The following is a 23,829-nucleotide window of genomic DNA, read 5'->3' as shown; positions in this document are numbered from 1 at the left end:
AAAAAGCTAAATTGGGCTTCACCAAAATTTGAAACTTCTGTACTTCAAATGACAGTGTTAGGAAAATCAAAGGGCAAGCCACAGACTGGGAGAAAATATTTGCATGTATCTGATAAAGGACTTATATTCAGAGTATATAATATAAATAAATAATTATAAATAAATTTTATAATTCAGTAATATAAAAACAACCCAATTAAAAAATGCACAAATGTTTTGTATAGGTATTTCGCCAAAGAAGATATACTAATGGCTAATAACCACATAAAAATGCCCAGTATCATTAGTCATTAGGGAAATGCAATTAAAATCATAATGAGATACAACTCTACAACCAGTAAGATGGGTATAATAAAAAAACCTGACAATACCAATCATAGGTGAGAACATGGAGAAACTGGAACCCTCATACATTGCTGATGGGTATTTAAAATGTTACAGCCACTTTGGAAAAACAATCTGGCAGTTTCTTAAAACTAGGAAGATAAATATAAACTTACAACAATATGATCCACCAATTCTACTCCAGAAGATCTAACCAAGGGAAATGAAAACAAATGTCTACTTGAAGATGTATATGTGAATATTTATTAGTAACATTATTCTTAATAGCCACAAACGGGAAATAATTCAGATATTCATCAGCTGGTGAGTACATAAACAAAATGTGGTATATTTATACAATGGAATACCGTTCAACAATTAAAAAGGAATAAACTACATGCTAAAATATGTATGAACCTCAAAAACATAATGCTAAGTGAGAGAAGCCTGACACAAAAGACAACATATTGTATGACTCCATTTATATGATATGTCCAGGTCATATGATTTCATTTATATAAGATTTCTCTAGAGACAGAAAGCAGACCAGTGATTGGCTCAGGCTAGAGGTGGGAGTGGAAACTGACTGTACATTGGCACAAGGAAGCTATTTGGGTGATGAAGATGTTCTAAAACTGCACTGTGGTTGTTGCACAACTTTATAAACTTAGCAAACATCACTGAATTGTATACTTACAATGGGTGAATTTTATGGTACATGTAAATTATGCCTCAGTAAAATTGCTTTTTGAAAAGTAAATAAAGAGGTAAAACTTAAGGCGGCTGAAGATAATAGAGGCTGCCTTCCTTTCTACCTCCCAATACTTCCTCTATAAACAATACAGAACACAGTAAAGGAAGGGAGGATTGAATCATGGGAGAAGCTAAACTACAAGAAAACTACACCTCTGGCATAACTTGAAGGCAGAGAATGTCCAAACTTCAATATAATTATAAGTAAAATGGAAAAATACTCAAATCCCAGTGCATGATTTCTCCAACTCCTGGTGCTCTTGTAGATCAGAGCAGGGACTACATGGAAGGGACTTAAAAGTAACATGCACCTTGAAGGGGCAGTTTTTAAAATGCATAGCTTCTGGGGCGAGGAGATGGGTGGGTGATAAAAAGGGAGAGGCACCTTTTGGCAACTGGTGTGAAGGAGGAAAAAAGCATAAGAGGAAGATTTAGGGTCTTGCACAACAACAAAAGAGTAAAAAATGAGAGGTCAGCTTCCCTGGTGGCGCAGTGGTTGAGAGTCCACCTGCCGATGCAGGGGACACAGGTTCGCGCCCCGGTCCAGGAAGATCCCACATGCCGTGGAGCGGCTAGGCCCGTCAGCCATGGCCGCTGGGCCTGCACGTCCGGAGCCTGTGCTCCGCAACAGGAGAGGCCACAACAGTGAGAGGCCCGCGTACCACAAAAAAAAAAAAAAAAAAAAAAAAAAAAATTATAAGTCATGCATCTACATAGGAGTGTGTGTAGAGCAGTTAATTAGCCCCTCTTTGGTTCTCTCATTTCCAGGCTCTCCTTTTAAAATTTCTGGCTAGTCTGCTCTTCTTTCACTTGACATAAGCAGGCTAGTAGAACTGTGACTTTCCCTGTTCCTATCAAATTTGTTTCTTTTACTAATAGTGAGTTTGCTATTTTTATTGACACTGCTGCCAGGTGGGGTTTTTTCACCCTTAGGCTCCAGATAAAGTCAGCTGTTGGTTTTCACAACCTGTCTGACCTGAGTAGAACTACAAGGCTGAACTAGCTTGGGGGGGTGGTGGGAGGATGGGAGCAGCCCCAGAACATCACAGATTCCCACTTTATTACTAGAAGTTCAGCAGTTTTTCGTAAATAAGTGCTTCTCAATTTGTTTGCCATTATTTGATTTCCAGAGCCCTGAAATGGTAGTTTTGGTCCAGTTTTATAATTGTTTCCTGGGGAAAGTTACTGATCTCTAAACTCTGTCATACCTGGAAATCCTTCATTTACTGTTCATCTATGTAGTTTGAGGCATTTTTCTCAAGGATATTATAAGTATATATGTATAGTTGATAGATATGAAATATATATTTAATGTTTCACATCATATATCATATCATATTCATGTATGTAATATATGATATGTATAAAGATGTGGCCTCTTCACAATTATTGCATATAGTTGGGATCCTCAAGAGTAGGTATGTTAACTAAAGACCAGAGGCCAAATCCTGTCCACTACCTGTTTTTGTAAATAAAGTTTTATTGTAACACAGCCACTCTCATTCATTTACATATTATCTGCGGCAGCATTCATACTATAGCACCAGAGCTGAGTAGTTGCAATAGCGTCTACATGGCCCACAAAGCTTAATATCTGGCCCTTTACACAAAAAGTTTTCTGACCTTAGCTTCAGAGCAATATCATCATCATAATTAACATTATAATTATCATTATAAATAATATTATTAATTTGTCCAGTGTTTTTAATTTCACATTTATTCTTTCTCTTTGTTTTCTCAATAACACAATGTGGCAAGTTGGATAGATATTAAATGATCATTTATCAGATTTCAAAAACGAGTGGCAAGCTTGCATAAGTATGAATGTATAAAATTATAATTCAAAGTAAATATTCTAAGAATAATATTTTAATAACATAATGATACTAAAATTTAACAACAGAATACAAATAGAATTTAGTATGTTATAGTAGTTTCATTTGGCCTGGGATAACATTCATTCTAGCAATATTCTTTTCATATATTTCTGCCTCCATCAAGCCTGCTCTTCCATGACCAAACTACTGCAAAATCCTACCCATGAGAAAATGTGCATTTTTTTCTTTGATATTTTGAAATTTCCTTGCTTAACTATTAGTTTGTATTTAAACAGGGAATATTTCAATTGTTCAGTACTAAATACTGCTCCTTTATGGAGCAATTTTCTCAGTTCAGCATAGCTTACGTGTCAGCGGAGACATTCAGTGTTCTTTGTTGAATAATATGTCTGTGGATTGAACAAAAGGGAGGGAGGTTATCTTGAAATGTGTCTTCTCCTTGAGGTGCTAAAGATAGGCCAACAAAAGCTTCATTTAGCATATCCCCTCTGTCCAATGGCCCCAGGAGTTCTGTTAAAAAAGGATTAGGATATGAGTCAAATACAAATGTAATTTCTGCTAACTTGTTCATAAGTACAGTTACAGGAAAACTTTCACATATCCCAATGAAACTTTTTTTTTTTTTTTGGTCAGTTTACTATGTAGCGCACAGTGGAAATCCTGCAGTCACAGTTCCCTATGACTTATGTTATTCTTAGACTTAGCTCAACCAGGGGAGTTTGATAGCTGAATAATGAATTTTTTTGAGTTCAGATTTTAAAAATTCATTTATAACTTGCCATTCATAGTGTTTTTAAACAGCATTTTATTAATCAAATATTCTTTTTTGTTAACCAATTAACTAGAATATTTTATTATATTGGAAAATTGTAAGATTTTTTTTATTTTACTCTCAAATGTAGCACACAACTTGAAAACTAAAAGGAAAATATTTTTTCCAATATTTACACCTAATAATTTTATTTTTATTATTATTTTTTTTTTTTGCGGTAGGCGGGCCTCTCACTGTTGTGGCCTCTCCCCTTGCAGAGCACAGGCTCCGGATGCGCAGGCTCAGCAGCCATGGCTCACGGGCCTAGCCGCTCTGCGGCATGTGGGATCTTCCCAGACCGGGGCACGAACCCGTGTCCCCTGCATCGGCAGGCGGACTCTCAACCACTGCGCCACCAGGGAAGCCCTACACCTAATAATTTTAAAGTGTCTATAGAGAGTTTGCTATTCCCACATCATACAGATGAATAGGGAGAACTTTAATATTGGCAACTTTTACACAGCATTGTTTTAAAAAAATTGTTTGAAACATAATGAAGTGTGAAAAATATATACTTGAAAAAACATAAACCTTATTAAAAACCAGCAGCCCTTAGAACCACAGTGTATCTGTATTTTTTTTTTAGTTAAAAAATTTTAGACTACAAAAAGTAAAAACACATAACTTAATTTTTACCATGTTGAGCATTTTTAAGTGTACAGTTCAGTAGTATTAAGTATATTCACATTATTGTGCAACAGATCTCCAGATGTTGCAAAACTGATGCTGAACACCTATTAAAGACTCCTCGTTTTTCCTTTCCTCCAGCACCATTTTACTTTGTTTTCTATAAATCTGACTACTTTAGATGGCTCATGTAAGTGGTATTGTACAGTATTTGTATTTATATAACTGGCATATTTCACTTAGCATAATGTCCTCATGGATCATCCATACTGTAGCATGTGACAGGATTTTCTTTCTTTTTAAGGCTCAATAATATTCCACTCTATCTATATACCACGTTTTATTTATCCGTTCATTCTTCCATGAGTATTTGGGTTGCTTCCACCTCCTGGCTATTGTGAATAATGCTGCTATGAACATGGGTGTGCAGATATTTTTGATACCCTGAATACAATTTCTTTGGATATATGCATATATAAGTAGGTTTTCTGGATTATATGTAAGTTCTATTTTTAATTCTTTGGGGAACCACCATATTGTTTTCATTGTGGTTGCACCATTTTACAATCCTGCCAACAATGTACAAGGGTTCCAATTTCTCCACATCCTAACCAACACTTGTTATCTTCTGGTTATTTTTTTGGTAGTAGCCATCCTAATGAATGTAAGGTGATATCCATTATAGTTTTGATTTGCTTTTCCATAATAATCAGTGATGTTGAGCATCTTTTCATGTGCTTATTGGCCATTTGTATATCTTCTTTGGAGATAAGTCTATTCAAGTCCTTTGCCCATTTTGGAATCAGGTTGTTTGATTTTTGTTGTCGAGTTTCAAGAGTACTTTATATATTCTGGATATTAGTCCCTTATCAGATTATGATTTGCAGATATTTTTTCCCATTCCATGGGTTGTCATTTCATTCTGTTGTGTCTTTTGATGAACAAAGGATTAAAATTTTGGTATAGTCCAGTTTATTTATTTTTACTTTTGTTGCTTGTACTTTTGGTGTCATATTCAAGAAATTAATCCAAATCCAATGCCATGAAGATTTTTCCCTGTTTTTTTTTTTCCCTAAGAGTTTTTTAGTTTTAGGTCTTATGTTTAGGTATTGATCCATTTTGAATTAATTTTCATGTATGGTGCAAAGTAAGGGTCTAGCTTCATCTTTTGCATATGTATATCCATTTTTCCCAAAACCATTTGTTGAACAGACTGTCCTTTCCTCATCAAATGGACTTGGCACCTTTGTTGAAAATCATTTGACCGTATATGTGAGAGTTTATTTCTGGGCAGCTTATTTTATTCCATTGGTCCATATGTCTGCCTTTATGCCAGTGCCATACTGTTTTTTAGCTTTTTGGTAAGTTTTGAAATGAGGAAGTGTGAGTTCTCCAGCTTTGTTCTTCTTTTTCAAGATTGTTTTGGCAATTCAAAGTCCCTTGAGATTCCATATGAATTTTCAGATGAATTTCTGTTTCTGCAGAAACATCATTGGGATTTTGATAGGGATTACACTGAATATGTAGATTGCTTTGGGATGTATGGATATTTTAACAATGATAAGTCTTCCAACCCATGAACATGGGATGCTTTTCCACTCATTACTGTATTCTTTATTTTCTCTTAGCAGTGTTTTCTACTTTTCAGTGTAGACTTTCACCTCCTTAGATTTAAGAATTTCATTCTTTTTGATGCTCTTGTAAATGGAATTGTTTTTATAATTTCCTTTAGAGATGTTTCATTTCTAGTGTATAGAAACATAGCTGATTTTTGTGTATCCTGCAACTTTGATGAATTCATTCATTCTAACAGCTTTTCAGTGGAATATTTAGGGTTTTCTACAAATAAGATTATATCATCTGCAAAATAGAGATCATTTTACCTCTTCCTTTCCAATATGGATGCCTTTGATTTATTTTATTGCCTAAATGCTCTGTCTGGGACTTCCAGTACTATGTTGAATAGAATTGGAGAGAGTGGGTATCCTTGTCTTGTTCATGATTGTAGAGGAAAAGCTTTCAGCTTTTTACCATTGAGTACCATGTTAACTGTGAGTTCTTCTTTATTATATCAATAGTTTTCTCCTGTACCTACTTTGCTGAGTTTTTATTATGAAAGGGTGTTGAATTCTATCAAGTGTTTTTTTGTGCATTAATTGATAAATACATATAGCTTTTGTCCTTCATTCTGTTAATGTGGTATATTACATTCATTTTTTTCAGGTTGTACTATCCTTGCGTTCTAGGAATAAATCGCTTGGTCATGGTGTATAATTTTTTAATATTCTGCTGAATTTGGTTTGGTAGTATTTTGTTAGCAATTTTTGCTTCAACAATTATCAGAGATATTGGTCTGTTTTCTTTTTTTTCTTCGTCCTACTGGTTATGTGGGTATCTTTCTTGTAGCTTTGGTTGTATAAGAGACCTTCTCGGGCCTCCCTGATGGCCCAGTGGTTGAGAGTCCGCCTGCCAATGCAGGGGACACGGATTCGTGCCCCGGTCCGGGAAGATCCCACATGCCACAGAGCAGCTAGGCCTGTGAGCCATGGCCACTGAGCCTGCGCATCCGGAGCCTGTGCTCCACAACGGGAGAGGCCACAACAGTGAGAGGCCTGCGTACCGCAAAAAAAAAAAAAAAAAAAAAGACCTTCTGCCAGTTTTCAGTTGGTTTTCTAGGAGAAATGTTCCACATGTAGCTGTATTTTTGATATGTTTGTGGCAGAAGGTGACCTCCCTGTCCTTCTACTCTGCCATCTTGATCTCCACCAGTCTATTCTTTTCTTTTCTTTGTTTTTAAAATAAATTTATTTATTTAGCTATTTATTTTTGGCTGCGTTGGGTCTTCATTGCTGCATGCAGGCTTTCTCTAGTTGTGGCAAGCGGGGGCTACTCTTCGTTGCAGTGTGCAGGCTTCTCTTTGTGGTGGCTTCTCTTGATGTGGAGCATGGACTCCAGAGCGCAGGCTCAGTAGTTGTGGCACACGGGCTTAGTTGCTCTGCGGCATGTGGGATCTTCCCAGACCAGGGCTCAAGCCCATGTCCCCTGCATTGGTAGGCAGATTCTTAAGCACTGTGCCACCAGGGAAGCCCTATTCTTTTCTCTATTGTCTTTGTCTAGCTTTGGTATTAGGGTAATGATAGCCTCATAGAATGAGTTTGGGATGTTACTTCCTCTTCAGTTTTTTGGAAAAGTTTAAGGAGGTTTGGCATTAATTTTTCTTCAAATGTTTAGTAGAATTTCTAGTGAAGCCATAGGTCCTACACTTCTCTTTCTGATTCAACTTCTTTATTAGCTATAGGTCTGGTCAGATTTTCTATTTCTTCATGATTTGTTCTTGGTAGATTGTGTGTTTCTAGGAATTTATCCATTTCTTCTAGGTTTTACAATTTGTTGGCATGTAATTGTTCATAGTACTCTCTTATAATCTTTTTTTGTTTCTGTGGTATTGGTTGTAATGGCCCCCCTTTCATTTCTGATTTCCATTTCTGAGTCATCTTTTTTTTTTTTTAACATCTTTATTGGGGTATAATTGCTTTAGTGTGTTAGTTTCTGCTTTATAACAAAGTGAATCAGCTATCTTTGTTAATCTAGCTAATGGTTTGTCAATTTTATTGAAATTTTCAAACAACCAGCTCTTAGTGTTATTGATTTTTTCTATTGTTTTTCTCATCTCTATTTCATTTATTTCACCTCTGATCTTTGTTATTTCTTTCCTTCTGCCAACTTTGGGATTAGTTCATTTTTCTCTAGCTCCTTGAGTTGTAAAGTTAGGTTGTTGATTTGAGATCTTTCTCCTTTTTTAATGTAAATATTTATTGCTATAAACTTCCCTCTTAGCACTGCTTTCACCGCATCTCCTAAGTTTTGGTATGTTGTGTTTTCATTTTCACTTGTCTCAAGGTATTTTCCCTTTTGATTTCTTTGACTCATTGATTGTTTAAGAGTGTGTTGTTTAATTTCCATGTTGTGATGGTTAATTCTGTATATCAAACTGATTGGGCTAAGGGATGCTGAGATGGTTGGTAAAACATTATTTCTGGGTATGTCTGTGAAGGGGTTTAGGAAGGAGTTAACATTTGAATCAGTAAAGAAGATCCACCCTCATCAATGTGGGCATGTATCATCCAATCTGTTGAGGGCCCATATAAAACAAAAAGGCAGAGAAAAGGCAAATTGTCTTTTTCTCTTCTTGAGCTAGGACCCCATCTTCTCTTGCACTCTGACATTGGAGCTTCTGGTTCTTGAGCCTTTGGATTCTGGGACTTACATCAGTGATAAGTTCTCAGCAGGCCTTTGGCCTCAGACTGAATTACACCACCAGAGTTCCTGGTTCTCCAGCTTGCAGATGGCATATTGTGGGACTTCACAATCTCCATAAACATGTCAGCCAGTTCCCATAATAAATTCCCTCATATATCTATGTTTTGTTTGTTCTGTTTCTCTGGAGAACCCTAGTACACATGTATTTGCAGATATTTTAGTTTTTCTTCTGCTGTTGATTTCTTGTTCCATTCCATTATGTTAAAAGATCTTCCTAATGATTTCAGTCTTTTAAATTTTGTTGAGTCTTGTTTTTGGCTTAACATAAGGTCTGTCCTGGAGAATGTTCTATGTGCATTTGAGAAGAATGTGTTTTCTGCCATTATTCGATGGAGTAGTCTATATATGTCTTTTAGGTCAAATTGGTGTGTGGTGTTGTTCAAGTACTCTGTATCCTTCCTGATACTCTGTCTGATTGTTCTTCCATAACTGAAAGTAGGGTATTGAAATCTCCTACTATTAGTTTGTTATTATTTCTTCCTTCGATTCTGTCATTGTTTGGTTCATATCAGAACTCTCATGTTTAGCGAACAAACACTTATTTTGAAATATCTTCCTGGTGAGTTGTCCTTTGTATCATTATATAAGGTACTTTGTCTCTTGGGACAGTTTTTGACTTAAAGTCTGTTTGTCTGATATTATTAGAGACAGCTCTGCTGTCTTGTGGTTACCATTTGCACAAAATATATTTTTCCATCCTTTTACTTTCAACCTATGTGAGTTGCTAGATATAAAGTGAGTCTCTTGTATGCAGCATGTTGTTGGATCCTGTTTTTTTTAATCCAAAAATTAGATATAGGTTAGCCAATCTATGTCTTCTGACTGAGGAGTTTCATCTATTTACAGTTAAAGTTATTACTGATGCAGAAGTATTTACCATTGCCATCTTCTGTATGTCTTCTGTATGTCTTGTGGTTTCTGTCCCTCATTTCTCCACTTACTCCTTCCCGTGAGTTTCTTTGACTTTTTTGTAGTAATATGCTTTGATTTCCTTCTCTTTTACTTTTGGGTGCATTCTGTAGATATTTTCATTTTGGTTATTTCAATTAAACAAAATACCTTATAAAGCAATAAAAATCAATTTTAAACCAATATTTTCAATCCCATGTAAAAACTCTACTCCTTTACATTTCTGCACCCAATTTGTTACTGTTGTTAAAAATTATATCTTTATATATTTTGTACCCATTAACATAGATATATGGGGCAAATACTTGGGGGGCTTTTGTCTTTTACACTCTATTTAAGAATTAAAAGTGGATTTATGCAACAAAATTACTGGAATAAAGGATTCTATATTTGTCTATATGTTTACCTTTATTGGGTAGCTTTTACTTTCATATCACTTCATGTTGCTGTGTAACATCCTTTCACTTCAATTTGTAGGACGCTTTAGCATTATTGTAGGGCAGGCTTAAGTCTAGGTATTACTTAGAATTAGTAATGAATTCCTTTAGCTTTTGTTTATCTAAGAAGATCTTAATTTCTTTTTCGTTTTTTAAAAATTGAAGTTTAGTTGATTTGCAATATTGTGTTAGTTTCATATGTGCAACATAGTGATTTGTTTTTGTTTTTTGCAGGTTATATTCTATTATAGGTTATTATAAGATATTGGGTGTAATTCCCTGTGCTGTAGAGTAAATCATTATTGCTTATCTATTTTATGTATAGTATTTTGTATCTCTTAATCCCATACTCTTAATTTGCCCCCCCTTTGGTAGCCATGCATTTGTTTTCTATGTCTGTGAGTCTGTTTTGTATTTAAATTCATCAATACTATAGTTTAGATTCCACATATATGTGATATCATATAGTATTTGTCTTTCACTGTCTGACTTCACTAAGTTTGATATTCTCTAGGTCCATCCATGTTGCTGCAAATGGCAAAATTTATTCTTTCTTGTGGCTGAGTAATATTCCATTGTATGTATATACCACATCTTCTTAAGTGTATCATTTGTTGATGGACATTTGGGTTGCTTCCATGTCTTGGTCATTGTAAATAGTGCTGCTATGAATATTGGGGTGCATGTATCTTTTTGACTTATGATTTTCTCCGGATATTTGCTGGGATTGCAGGACCATATGGTAGATCTATTTTTAGTTTTTTTAAGGAACCTCCGTACTGTTCTCCATAGGGGCTGTACAAATTTATAATCCCACCACAGTGTAGGAGGGTTCCTTTTTCTCCACACTCTCTCCAGCATTTATTATTTGTAGACTTGTTGATGATAGCTGTTCTGATTGGTGTGAGGTGAAACTTCATTGTGGTTTTGACTTGCATTTCTCTAATAACTAGCAATGTTGAGCATTTTTTCATGGGCCTTTTAACCATCTGTATGTCTTCCTTGGAAAAATGTCTGTTCAGGTCTCTTGCCCATTTTTTGGACTTGGTTGTTTGTTTTTTTGATATTGAGTCTTATGAGCTGATTGTATACTTTGGATATTAACCCTGTGTCGGTGACATTGTTTGCAAATACTTACTCCCAATTCATAAGTTGTCTTTTCATTCTGATGATGGTTTCCTTTGCTGTGCAAAAGTGTTTAAGCTTGATTAGGGCCCATTTGTTTATTTTTGCCTTTATTTCTTTTGCCTTGAGAGTCTGATCTAAAAAAATTGTATGATTTATGCCAAAGAACGTTTCGCCTATATTTTCTTCTAGGAGTCAGTCTTACATTTAGGTCTTTAAATTATTTTAAGTTTGTTTTTGTGTATGGTGTGAGGGAGTGTTCTAATATCATTGATTTATATGTAGCTGTCCAGCTTTCCTAATACCACTTGTTGAAGAAAATGTCTTTTTCTTCATTGTATATTCTTGCCTCCTTTGTTGCAGGTTAACTGAACATACATGTGTGGCTTTATTCCTGGGCTCTCTATTCTGTTCCATGGATCTGTCTGTCTGTTTTTGTCCCAGTATCATGCTGTTCTGATTACTGTAGCTTTGTAGTACAGTTTAAAGTCTAGGAGGGTTATGCCTCCAGCTTTTTCCCCCTCAGGATTGCTTTGGCAATTCTGGGTCTTTTGTGATTCCATATACATTTTAGGATTATTTGATCTAGTTTTGTGAATAATGTCATGGGTATTTTGATAGGGATTGCATTAAATCTGTAGATTGCCTTGGGTAGTATGGACTTTTTAGCAATATTAATACTCGCAATCCAAGAGCACGGAATATCTTTCCATTTCTTTGTATCATTTTCCATTTCCTTTATTAGTGTTTTATAGTTTTCAGTGTATAGGTCGTTCACCTCCTTGGTTAAATTTATTCCTAGGTACTTTAGTATTTTTGTTGCAATTTTAAACAGGATCTTTTAACTTTCTCTTTTTGATATTTCATTATTAGTGTATAGAAGTGCAACAGATTTCTGTATATTAATCTTGTATCTTGCTACCTTGCTGAAATCATTTATTCTGCTAGTTTTTGTGTGGAGACTTCAGGGTTCTCTACATAAAGTATCATGTCATATGCAAACAGTGACATTTTACCTCTTTCCTTTCAATTTGGATACTTTTATTTTTCTTGCCTGATTGTTGTGGCTAGGACTTCCAATACTATGTTCAGTAGAAGTGGTGAGAGTGGGTATCCTTCTCTTGCTCCTGAATTTTGTGAGAAGGCTTTCGGCTTTTCACCATTGTTATGTTGGCTGAGGGTTTGTTGTAAATGGCTTTTATGTTGAGATATGTTCCCTCAAGACCAGTGGTCCCCAACCTTTTGGGCACCAGGGACCAGTTTCGTGGAAGACAGTTTTGCCACGGACAGGGGTTGGGGGTATGGTTCAGGTGGTAATGTGAGCAATGGGGAGTGGCAGATGAAGCTTTGTTCACTCACCCGCTGCTCACTTCCTGCTGTGCAGCCCATTTCCTAACAGGCCGTGGACTGGTACTGGTCCATGGTCCAGGGGTTGGGGACCCTTGCTCTAGACCCACTTTGGTAATAGTTTTTATCATGAATGGATGTCAAATTTTGTCAAATGCTTTTTCTGTATCTATTGAGATGATCATATGGGTTTTGCCTTTCCTTTTCTTAATGTGGTGTATCACATTCATTGATTTGTGTATGTTGAACCATCCTTGTGACCCTAGAATGAATCCAACTTGATCATGGTGTATCATCCTTTTTATGTATTGTTGGATTGAATCCAACTTGATCATGGTGTATCATCCGTTTTATGTATTGTTGGATTGCTAATATTTACTTGTGGATTTTTGCATCTATATTCATCAAAGATACTGGCCTGTAATTTTCTTTTCTTTTTTCTTTTCTTTTTTTTTTTTTTTACTGTTTTTTGTCTGGTTTGGTATCAGGGTAATGATGGCCTTGGAGAATGAATTTGGGAGTCTTCCCTCCTCTTCAGTTTTTTGGAATAGTTTGAGGATAGGTATACGTTCTTCTTCATATGTTTGGTGGAATTCCACAGTGAAGCTGTCCAGTCTTGGACTTTTGTTTGTATGGAGTTTTTTTTAGTTATTTATTTTTGCTGTGTTGGGTCTTCGTTTCTGTGTGAGGGCTTTCTCTACTTGTGGCAAGCGGGGGCCACTCTTCATTGCGGTGCACGGGCCTCTCACTGTCGCGGCCTCTCTTGTTGCGGGGCACAGGCTCCAGACGCGCAGGCTCAGTAGTTGTGGCTCACGGGCCTAGTTGCTCCGCGGCATATGGGATCCTCTCAGACCAGGGCTCGAACCCGTGTCCCCTGAATTAGCAGGCAGATTCTCAACCACTGCGCCACCAGGGAAGCCCTGTATGGAGTTTTTGTGTTGGCTTTTTTTTTTTTTTTTTTTTGGCCATCCCATGTGGCTTGCGGGATCTTAGTTCCCTGACCAGGGATTGAACCTGGGCCACGGCAGTGAAAGTGCAGAGTCCTAACCATTGGACCACCAGGGAATTCAGGGAGTTTCTGTTACTACAGATTCTATTTCACATCTAGTGATTGGTCTGTTCAAATTATATGTTTCTTCTTGACTCAGTCTTGAGTGGTTGAGAGTCCGCCTGCCAATGCAGGGGACACGGGTTCGTGCCCCTGTCCGGGAAGATCCCACATGCTGCGGAGTGGCTAGGCCCATGAGCCATGGCTGCTGAGCCTGCGTGTCCGGAGCCTGTGCTCTGCAACGGGAGAGGCCACAACAGTGAGAGGCCTGCGTACCGCAAAAAAAAAAAAAAAAAATTGTAAAAGACAAAGACTAAAATATGATTGGGAGTCTCCTGGTTGTTAAGTAGGTAAGACAGAATAATAATTGCTACCTTAATTGAGTTAGGCCCTTTACATATATTACCCCTAATTCTCATAATGACCCTGTAAGGTAGGTATCATTATCCCATTTGCAGATACAAAAACCGAGGGTCAGAGAGGTTAATTGGTTTGCTCTAAACCAGTATCCCTTAAGTAGCAAAAGAATGGAGGTTCATACCTGGAATATCTAGCTCCAAAGCCAGTGCTGTTCCATTTCAACAAACCGCCTGAGTCAAAAGAAGTGAGCTAAGAGAACTTATTGCTATTATATGTTTGTCTTCTGAAATAAATGGCACTATTTCCCTGATGATCTTACACATTATTCTTTAAATCTATCTATTCTTCTGTTGGCCCTGTGCCTTAAAAAAAAGATATCCTTTCCAGTCTAAAATCCCCAAAGGATTTTCAAGGTAAAACACATTTCAAGATGTGCAATCACATGGAAGAATGAAAATCTTTTATAATATTGTTTGTTAAACTGACAGCTGTACTTAACAGAAGCCATTAAAATATTTACAAAGTAGCAGCTGTTCTTGTACAAAAAAATACAGCTTTTTGGAGGTATAAAAATAAACAAGTTGATAAGTACAAGATAAGCCATTTGAGGGCTTCTTTGTGTACACTGCACAATATATTGAAAATGCTGATATTTACAGAACAATTATACTATGAAGCCTTTTACGTTAAAAGGACACAGACCCAGACCCAGTAAGAGCTGTTTACAAGAATTCTTCATATGAATTTTTAAAGCAACTTTTTAGGAAGCCCCCAAACATCATAATCCTTTAAAAAATGTTAGGTTTTTGGTTTCTTTCTTTTTTTTTTTTTTACATCTTTATTGGAGTATAATTGCTTTACAATGGTGTGTTAGTTTCTTCTTTATAACAAAGTGAATCAGTTATACATATACATATGTTCCCATATCTCTTCCCTCTTTCATCTCCCTCCCTCCCACCCTCCCTATCCCACTCCTCCAGGCGGCCACAAAGCACTGAGCTGATCTCCCTGTGCTATGCGGCTGCTTCCCACTAGCTCTCTACCTTACGTTTGATAGTGTATATATGTCCATGCCTCTCTCTCGCTTTGTCACAGCTTACCCTTCCCGCTCCCCATATCCTCAAGTCCATTCTCTAGTAGGTCTGTGTCTTTATTCCTGTCTTACCCTGGTTTCTTTTTTAAATCAGTTTTGTTTTTAGAAGATAATTTATCTTATCTGTCTTATCTATCTCTTTTAGAAGATAATTTATCTTATCTATCTATCTATCTTATCTATCTCTTTTGGGAGTTCTCTATTGAATTAGACTTTCAGCCAGCAATCTCATAAAAATAATTGCAAGTCATAGGAAATAGACCAAGAAAGCAAAAATGTATAAAAGTAACTGAACATTTGCATTTTTATGCCTTACTCTATTAAATTGACATTTTTTATATAAACTGAATGACTGATTTTGTCTTTTTAAAATGAACCCTTTTAAAAAGCAAACATTATTACATAGCTGCATTATTGGTAATTTTTATTAGCAGTGATCTGCCATTTTTGCCATCCAAAATTATTTATGAAGGGAGGGAAAAATAGAAGGTGCTTTTGGCAAAATCTTGATAGTTAAATGGAAGAATGACACTGGTCATGCTTCTGTGATATGAGCTTGGTAATTTTATTTAATGACTTCTACTTATTGGTAAGAGCATTAACTGAACAGAAATTCTGTTAGTGATTTCTTAATGTGTGATATATTAGTAGTTTGAGAAAACCACATATTATAATTTCATTATTAAAGATCCATATGTAAGTTAAGGAATTATTCCAAACCTTTAAAAACATTTTGATAACATTTTCCCCTACCTTCAAGTTCACTTTTTTCTTGTCCCTCCAAATACAATATTTACCATGTTCTTAAGGAAAATAATATGTTTTTATTTTTTAGAACTGGAAAAAGGCAAGAACCTAAGATAATGTGGGAAGTGTTAGGATGATCAAGTATCATCAGTGTATCAAAAGTAAGAAATAGGAGGAAGGAAGAGCCAAAAAGTTTAAAAGAGGTGAGCACAGGCAACTTATCCTTTAGGGTTAATGTTATGAGGTCCTACACTGTTCTCAGCTATTTCAAAGCGTTGATATGATCTCTATGAAAGTCATGCCCTCCAGTGTAAGAAATACAGCAAATATTTTGTTGAACAGTTCTGTTTTCATTAGAAAAATATGTAAGCACAAATAGGAAAAGTAACCATATTATTGTTATCATAATAACTTTATGAGTAAAAATTTGTCATTTTAACAAATTTTGTCATTTGGGTTTTCTCGTGTCATCCTTTAAAACCTTTGATATAAGTTGATGCACCTCAACTGAAATAAATAATAACTCATTCTTTGGGGAGATATAAATATACTGAGATTAAAGTACTTCATAAGAATTTTATTTTCAGTTAATCATTACTGTGTTTTTTTTTTTTTTTTTTTTTTTGCGGTATATGGGCCTCTCACTGTTGTGGCCTCTCCCGTTGCGGAGCACAGGCTCCGGACGCACAGGCCCAGCGGCCATGGCTCACGGGCCCAGCCGCTCCGCGGCACGTGGGATCCTCCCGGACCGGGGCACGAACCCGTGTCCCCCGCATCGGCAGGCGGACTCTCAACCACTGTGCCACCAGGGAAGCCCTCATTACTGTGTTTTGATCGATGTGTTGAGTTTCAGTGTATATATGTTATCAAAGTATATCACAGGGGAAAGAGGTACTTGAAACAGTCTATTCCAGAGTGATTTGGTGGGAAAAGAAATCTTATTAAACCAGATCAAATTTCATTTTTCATTGTTTGTCCCAAGTTAGAAAATGTAGTGAATATCAAGAATCACTAAATTTGTTTATGGTATTTCACTTGGTAAGCAGTTGGTTTTCTACAACTGAAATTTAGTGGTGAGATACTAGTTATCATTATTCTATTTCTATACATTTCCTCAAAATATATGGTAATCTTACAGTGAAATATGAGGGCTACAAAATATGTAAAGTTGAAGTCTCATTTAACTATGATTTACTAAATGACTTACTAATAGTCTTTAAATTTCAAGGATTCTTTACTCTTATTGTTGAGTTAATATTAATGGAAACCTATTTTCATTTATGGAATTTTCATGTATTCTCTAAACTTTTATTAACTTATAACTGGTAAGATTTTTTAATAACTGGTAGAGGATGGACTTCTATTCAAAGTTCTATATATACAAATTTAAAAACTGTTCCAATTAGTAAACCATTGACTCAGGCAATCTGATAATTATTGATCATTATATGAGGTTTTTTTTTAGGCCATGCCATCTGATCTTGGGCAGGTCACTTAACTCTTCGGACTGCTGGTGAGGGTGTGTAGAAATGGGCATCTTGCACATTGTTGATTGTGTATTGTTGGTAAATAAACCCTTTTAAAGGGAAGTTTGGCAGTATCTATAAAAATATTCATATTCTTTCTGGCCTAGAAATTCTATATCTTGAAATTTATCCTGTATAAACACTAGCATCATAGGTACTTACAAAAATATTTATGCCAGCTTGTTGTTAAAAATACACATTTTATTATGGAATTTCAACACGTCTGAAACCGGAGAGAACAGTATAATGACCCCCCTAAGCTGGCTGTCCATCATGTAGCACTTAGCAGTTTATGGCCAACGTTCTACATCCCCATCCATTTCCACACCCTACCCACTGTATTATTTTGAAGCAAATCCCAGACAGATCATTTTATTTGAAATATTTTATAATGTATTTCTTAAAAGATGAGGGCTTCCCCTTTTTAAACATAACACAATACCATCATCACACCCCTACAGAAATAAAATCATCAAATACCCAGTCAGTATTTCGCCTGGCTAGCTAGTTGTCATATATATATTTAAGTTTGTGTATTTGAATTAAGAGCCAAATGAGATCCACAAATTGAGTTTGGTTTATAAATTTCTGAAGGACTCTTTTAATCTTTAGATTAATTATTCTCTTTTCTTGCACATTTAAAAAAATTGGGTCATTTGTCCCACAGAGTTTCCCACAATCTGGATTTTGTTGATTGAATCTTTTTGGGGTAATTTAACATGTCTTTCTGACCCCTGTATTTCCCTGTAAATTAGTAGTTAGATATTGGGACTTGATTAGACTTTGGTTATTTATTTGGAGGGGAGGGAGGTTAAGGATTCTTCATATATAATGTTATGGCCTCCATCAAAAAGTACATAACTTCTGGTTCTCTCTTTTTGTAAGGTTAGTAGTCAGGGATGATGATTGTGTACTCTGTTCATCTGAGTTTGCAAAATGGTAATATTCTAATTTTGTCATTTGAATTCTAACATACGATATGTTTTGATCCATTGTAGAGATTATCCTTATTGATGTTCAAAATATCCCATTTTTAGCCAGTGGACTCTGTTCAAGTTAGTTTTTATGTCTTTTCGACATGACCCTACCATTAGTCATTGATACGTTCCCTGCTTTCTGCTCTGAAAAAATGTTCCAGGATCATCTTAAACATTTCCTGTTCCTGCTCCAGAACAGGAATTGGCTTTTTTGCCAAGAAGCTCTCAATCCTTTTAATGGGAAAAATGGTATTTAGGGACAACAATCTGGGCACTAGCAGTGCCTTTTGATTTAGGAATGGTTATTGTCTCTAGAACCTTTCAGTGATACAGCTAAGATAAAGGTTTGCTTATTTGTTTTAATTAATTAATTAATTAATTTTTGGCTGAGTTGGGTCTTTGTTGCTGTGCGCAGGCTTTCTCTAGTTGCGGCAAGCAGGGACTGCTCTTTGGGACTAATCTTCATTGCGGTGCACGGGCTTCTCATTGTGGTGGCTTCTCTTGTTACGGAGCATGGGCTCCAGGTGCATGGGCTTCAGTAGTTGTGGCACTGGTTTTTAAAATTTTTCAAAATATAAACTGTATCATTAGTGCATACTGATATTGTCAAGTTAAATTCAGATCTATAGTGATTTTTTTCATCAATGTTACTATATTTACATCTCATATTTACACGTGGGCTCAACACTTGTGGCTCGTGGGCTCTAGAGCACAGGTTTAGTAGTTGTGGCACACGGGCTTAGTTACTCCACGGCATGTGGGATCTTCCCAGACCAGGGCTCGAACCTGTGTCCCCTGCATTGACAGGTGGATTCTTAACCACTGCACCACCAGGGAAGCCCTCACATTTCACATTTCACATTTTTCTGACCTCCCCTACTGCCACATCTTTCTGACTCTAGCCAGAGAAGGTTCTCTAGCTCATCTAATATATTGGGCCCACCTGGATAATCTCCCTACAACTGTAATTATATTTGCAAAGTCCCTTTTTAGCATAACATAGCATATTCATAGGTTCTAGGGATGCAGATATGGACATCTTTGGGGGACCCATTTCGCCTACCATTAATTTTTAGGAGTCTCCCCCATTCCCAGCTTATACTGGACTTCACCCATGTGTTCTTCTAGTACTTAAATTTACATTTAAATCCCTCCTCCTTCTGGAATTTACTGTGGTGTGAGGAGTGAATCCAATTTTATCATTAAAATATCTAATATAGTCATCAGTTATAGAGATTCCACTTATTAAAAAGTTGAAGTTCATCTTTTCCTCACTGATTTGAATTGCTTTTATCATATACTAAGTTTCCATATGGATTGTCTACTGTGTTCTGTTGGGATATCAATATAATACTTTTAACTATAGAGTCTTTATAGTATGTTTCAGTGTCTGTGGGGCCAGCTCCTTCTCATTGTTCTCTTGCAGGATTTTCCTTGCTTTTCTTGCTTATTATCTTTACAAAAGAATTTTACAATTAACTTGACCTCAGGGGAAAGAGTTCTGATGGTATTTTTATATGCATAGTGTTAAATTTGTAAGTTAACTTAGGGAGAACTGATTTTGTCACATGCTTTTTTTTGTGTTTGTGGAGGTGATCATGTTTTTATTCCTTAGCTCTATGAATATGAATAAATTTCCTAACATAAAACCAGTTTTGCAAATGGGAATAAAACACACTTGGTCATAACTTTTATTATTATTATTATTTATTATTATTTTTTTTTGCGGTACGTGGGCCTCTCACTGTTGTGGCCTTTCCTGTTGCGGAGCACAGGCTCTGGAAGCGCAGGCTCAGTGGCCATGGCTCACGGGCCCAGCCGCTCCGTGGCATGTGGGATCTTCTCGGACCGGGGCACGAACCCGTGTCCCCTGCATTGGCAGGCAGACTCTCAACAACTGTGCCACCAGGGAAGCCCTGGTCATAACTTTTAAAATGTGCTATTGTATTCCATTTCCTAACATTTCATCTAAGAGTTGTTACAATGACATTGTAAGTGAGAATGGTCTGCAGTTTAGTCTTTGATAGGTTAAGAGCAGTGGTTTACTTTCCGCATGACAAGAATTTTGAAATGTTCCTCCTTTTTAAATGGTCTGAAAAAGTTTAAGAGCCATTGGAATAATCTGAGTTTTACAAGTTTGGTAGAATTTCTCTATTAAATTACCTGAGCCAGGAGTTTTGTTGTGGGGGGAGCGCTTTAGTTTTTCTGTTTTCTTCTAAGGTAACTTGCCATTTAAGACTTCATGTTAATCTGGTAAATTGTGGTTTTCTTAGAAATTACCCATTCTAAATGAGACTTCAAATTTATTTGCATAGGTATGTAAAATAGTCTCTTAAGATACTTAAAATTTCCTCTGTCTCAATAATTATTCCCCATTTGTCATGTCTGATTTTGTGTATTTGTGCTTTCTTCCTTTCCCCATTGATTAATAGGTTAGCTACTGATTTACGATGATTTTTTTCAAATGACCAAATTTTAGACTTAAAAGTTCTACTGATTTTGTTTTCTAGCTTTAATTTCTAGAAATTAATTTATCCTCTTATTTTATTCTTTCATTCTTTTTTTTTTTTGAGTGGGAGGATTTCTTTTGTTGTTTCCTAAGCTTTTAAAGTTATGTCTGATTTTTTGAATTTCATTTTTTAATGTAAGTATTAAATGCTATACACTTTCCTCTAACTCAAAGACATTGATATATTGGATTTTCATTATTTTTATGAAATTTTGCAATTTAACTTGATCTAAGAATTATTCAATACTATGTTCTTAAGCTTCCAAGTGACAGGCCTTTTAATTTTTATTTTATTATTCAAGTCTCATTTTATTGCTTTCAGAAAGGTCATATTTTCCATGTTATTTCTACTCTCTCCAATTTACAGGTTTATGGAAGTTTTCTTTGTAGCCTAAGATATGGCTCATTTTCCTGAATGTTTATGTGAGCACTTACAAAAAGGTATATCCTCCATTATCAGAGTTCAGAGTTTATTATAGATCTAAAAGATCTAACTCACTGATCAGGTCATTTTGGTCTTCTCTTTCCTAAATTTTTGTCCACTTGATCTTTCTTACATTAAGATAGGTATATTAAAGTCTCCTTTGATAGAGCAGTTCTCTTTATCTCTCCTTGCATCTCTTGTAATTTCTTTGATGAAAACAGTTGCTGTGTTGTTTGGAATTTCCATAACTGTTACGTCTTCATTGTGAATTGCATCCTTTAGCAGTATGAAAGTATCCTCCTTTGTCTCTCTTTTGGTCTGAATTTTGCCTTATCAGATATCAAGAGTGTGACATCTCATTTCTTTTAATTTGTATTTGTCCACATTTTTATCCCTTTATTTTTAACCTTTCTGAAAATCTCCCCTTCTCCCTTTCCCTCCATCCCTCCTTTCCCCTCTCCCTGAGGGAGTGAGAGCATATGAGTCTATTTTGCATGCAGTATAGTGTTGGATTTTGCTTTGCTAGATAATCCAAACCGTTTTCTTTTTATAAATGAGATAAATTAATTTGTATTTCTTGATATGATATTTATGTTTGGCCTCAGATTTGTCATATTTTTCATTGTGCACACACAGAGTCTATGTTATCTGCCTTATTTAATGTGTTTATCTAAACTTTTAATACTTAGAAAGTTTTGTATTTATCCTGATAGTTACATTTATGTCTACATTACATCTGTACCTTTATATAATACCCTGGGCACCTGAAAAAGGGGAGCACAGTCTGTTGGTCCCCTACTGTGAGCAATGCTGGAATTAGCTATTAGCCCATTTTCCTCTTTATCCTTCTTCTCCAGTGTCAGATTTTTAACATCTTTATTGGAGTATACTTGCCTTACAATGTTGTGTTTCTGCTGTATAACAAAGTGAATCAGTATATGTATACATATATCCCCATATCCCCTCCCTCTTGTGCCTCCCTCTCACCCTCCCTATCCCACCCCTCTAGGTGGTCACAAAGCACTGAGCTAGTAGGAAGCAGCTGCATAGCACAGGGAGATCAGCTCAGTGCTTTGTGTCCAATGTCAGATTTGAAGTGATATCCCTTTTACTTCCAGCCAGTTTCTATAAGGCAATCATGGTAATTATTCTATCCCTATCATTTCTCCACATTTTTTGATAGTTGTACTGTGTTATGTCATTCTCTCCCCTACAACTATCATTTAGTTTTTTTTATTTATTTATTTTTTTTTTTGCAGTATGCGGGCCTCTCACTGCTGTGGCCTCTCCCGCTGCAGAGCACAGGCTCCGGACGCGCAGGCTCAGCGGCCATGGCTCACGGGCCCAGCCGCTCCGTGGCATGTGGGATCCTCCCGGACCGGGGCACGAACCCGCGTCCCCTGCATCGGCAGGCGGACTCTCAACCACTGCGCCACCAGGGAAGCCCCCCATTTAGTTTTTTATTGTAGTAAAAATAAGCAACTTAAAATTTGCCATCTTAATTATTGATATTTTTAAGTATAAAGTTCACCAGTGTTAAGTATAGTCACATTGTTTTGCAGCAGGTCTCTAGAACTTTTTTATCTAGCAAAACTGAAACTCTGTGCCCATTAAACACTAATCCCCCACCCCTCGTCCCAGCAGCCACCTTTCTACTTTCTCTTGAACTATTTTTGATACTTCATATGAGTAGAATCATACAGGATTTGTCCTTTTGTGACTGGTTTCATTACTTAGTTTTATGGGTCGATATATTTATAATGCTCACCACTGGTCTTCATGTAGATGTCTTTCAGTTATTTTGGTTGTCTGAATCTCTTTCTCTTTTAGATTTCCTAGGAATGGCTCATGGGAATAATGGGTTGTTTTGGCCGAATATAAGATCTTTGGTTGACATTTTCTTTTCTTGAGTATCTTAAATATATTACTATATTGTGTTCTGGAATAAATTGCTGCTATAAAAAAGTAATCATAATCTGATTTTATTTGCTTTATAAGGACTTACTGTTTTTGCATGAATGACCAAAGGATTTTGTTTGTCTGTTTGTTTTCTTTAAAGTCCAATCATTTCATGGCCATTGATATTGGCCAATGTGGCTGATTTTCCCAGCTGTGTGATATGCCTTTTAATTTTGTAGTACAAAGTATTTAAAAATTTTTTTCATTACAGTATAGTTGATTTACCAATGTTGCATTAATTTCTGCTGTGCAGCAAAGTGTATCAGTTATACATATACATATATCCACTCTTTTTTAGATTCTTTTCCTATATAGGTCATTACAGAGTATTGAGAAGAGTTCCCTGTGCTATACAGTAGGTCCTTATTAGTTACCTATTTTATATATAGTAGTGTGTATATGTCAATCTCATTCTCCCAATTATTCCCTCCTCCACACCCCCTCCCTTTGCCCCCTGCTAAGCATAAGTTTGTGTTCTACATCTGATTCTATTTCTGTTTTGTAAGTTCATTTGTACCATTTTTTTAGATTCCACATACAAGCGATATCATATGATATTTGTCTTGTTCATTGCAGCACTATTTACAATAGCCAGGACATGGAAACAACCTAAATGTCCATCGGCAGAGGAATGGATAAAGAAGATGTGGTATATATATACAATGGAACATTACTTAGCCATAAAAAAGAACAAA

At 36.1% G+C, this 23,829-nt stretch overlaps 1 protein-coding gene across 1 annotated transcript in view; it reads right to left on the bottom strand.

Moving 5' to 3' along the window:
• Positions 1-690: 690 nt before the first annotated feature.
• Positions 691-23,829, bottom strand: part of WDPCP (WD repeat containing planar cell polarity effector) — a 243,648-nt gene continuing 220,509 nt past the window's right edge. The window contains exon 14 of the mRNA XM_081253708.1: positions 691-3,425. Coding sequence (XP_081109834.1) covers positions 3,259-3,425 — 167 coding nt within the window. The 3' untranslated portion in view covers positions 691-3,258. The remainder of the gene's footprint in view (positions 3,426-23,829) is intronic.

Source organism: Mesoplodon bidens (genome assembly GCF_964165515.1).
Source record: "Mesoplodon bidens genome assembly, chromosome: 14".
In the NCBI taxonomy this organism is placed as follows: Eukaryota; Metazoa; Chordata; class Mammalia; order Artiodactyla; family Ziphiidae; genus Mesoplodon; species Mesoplodon bidens.
This window is presented reverse-complemented; position numbering and strand designations above follow the sequence as displayed.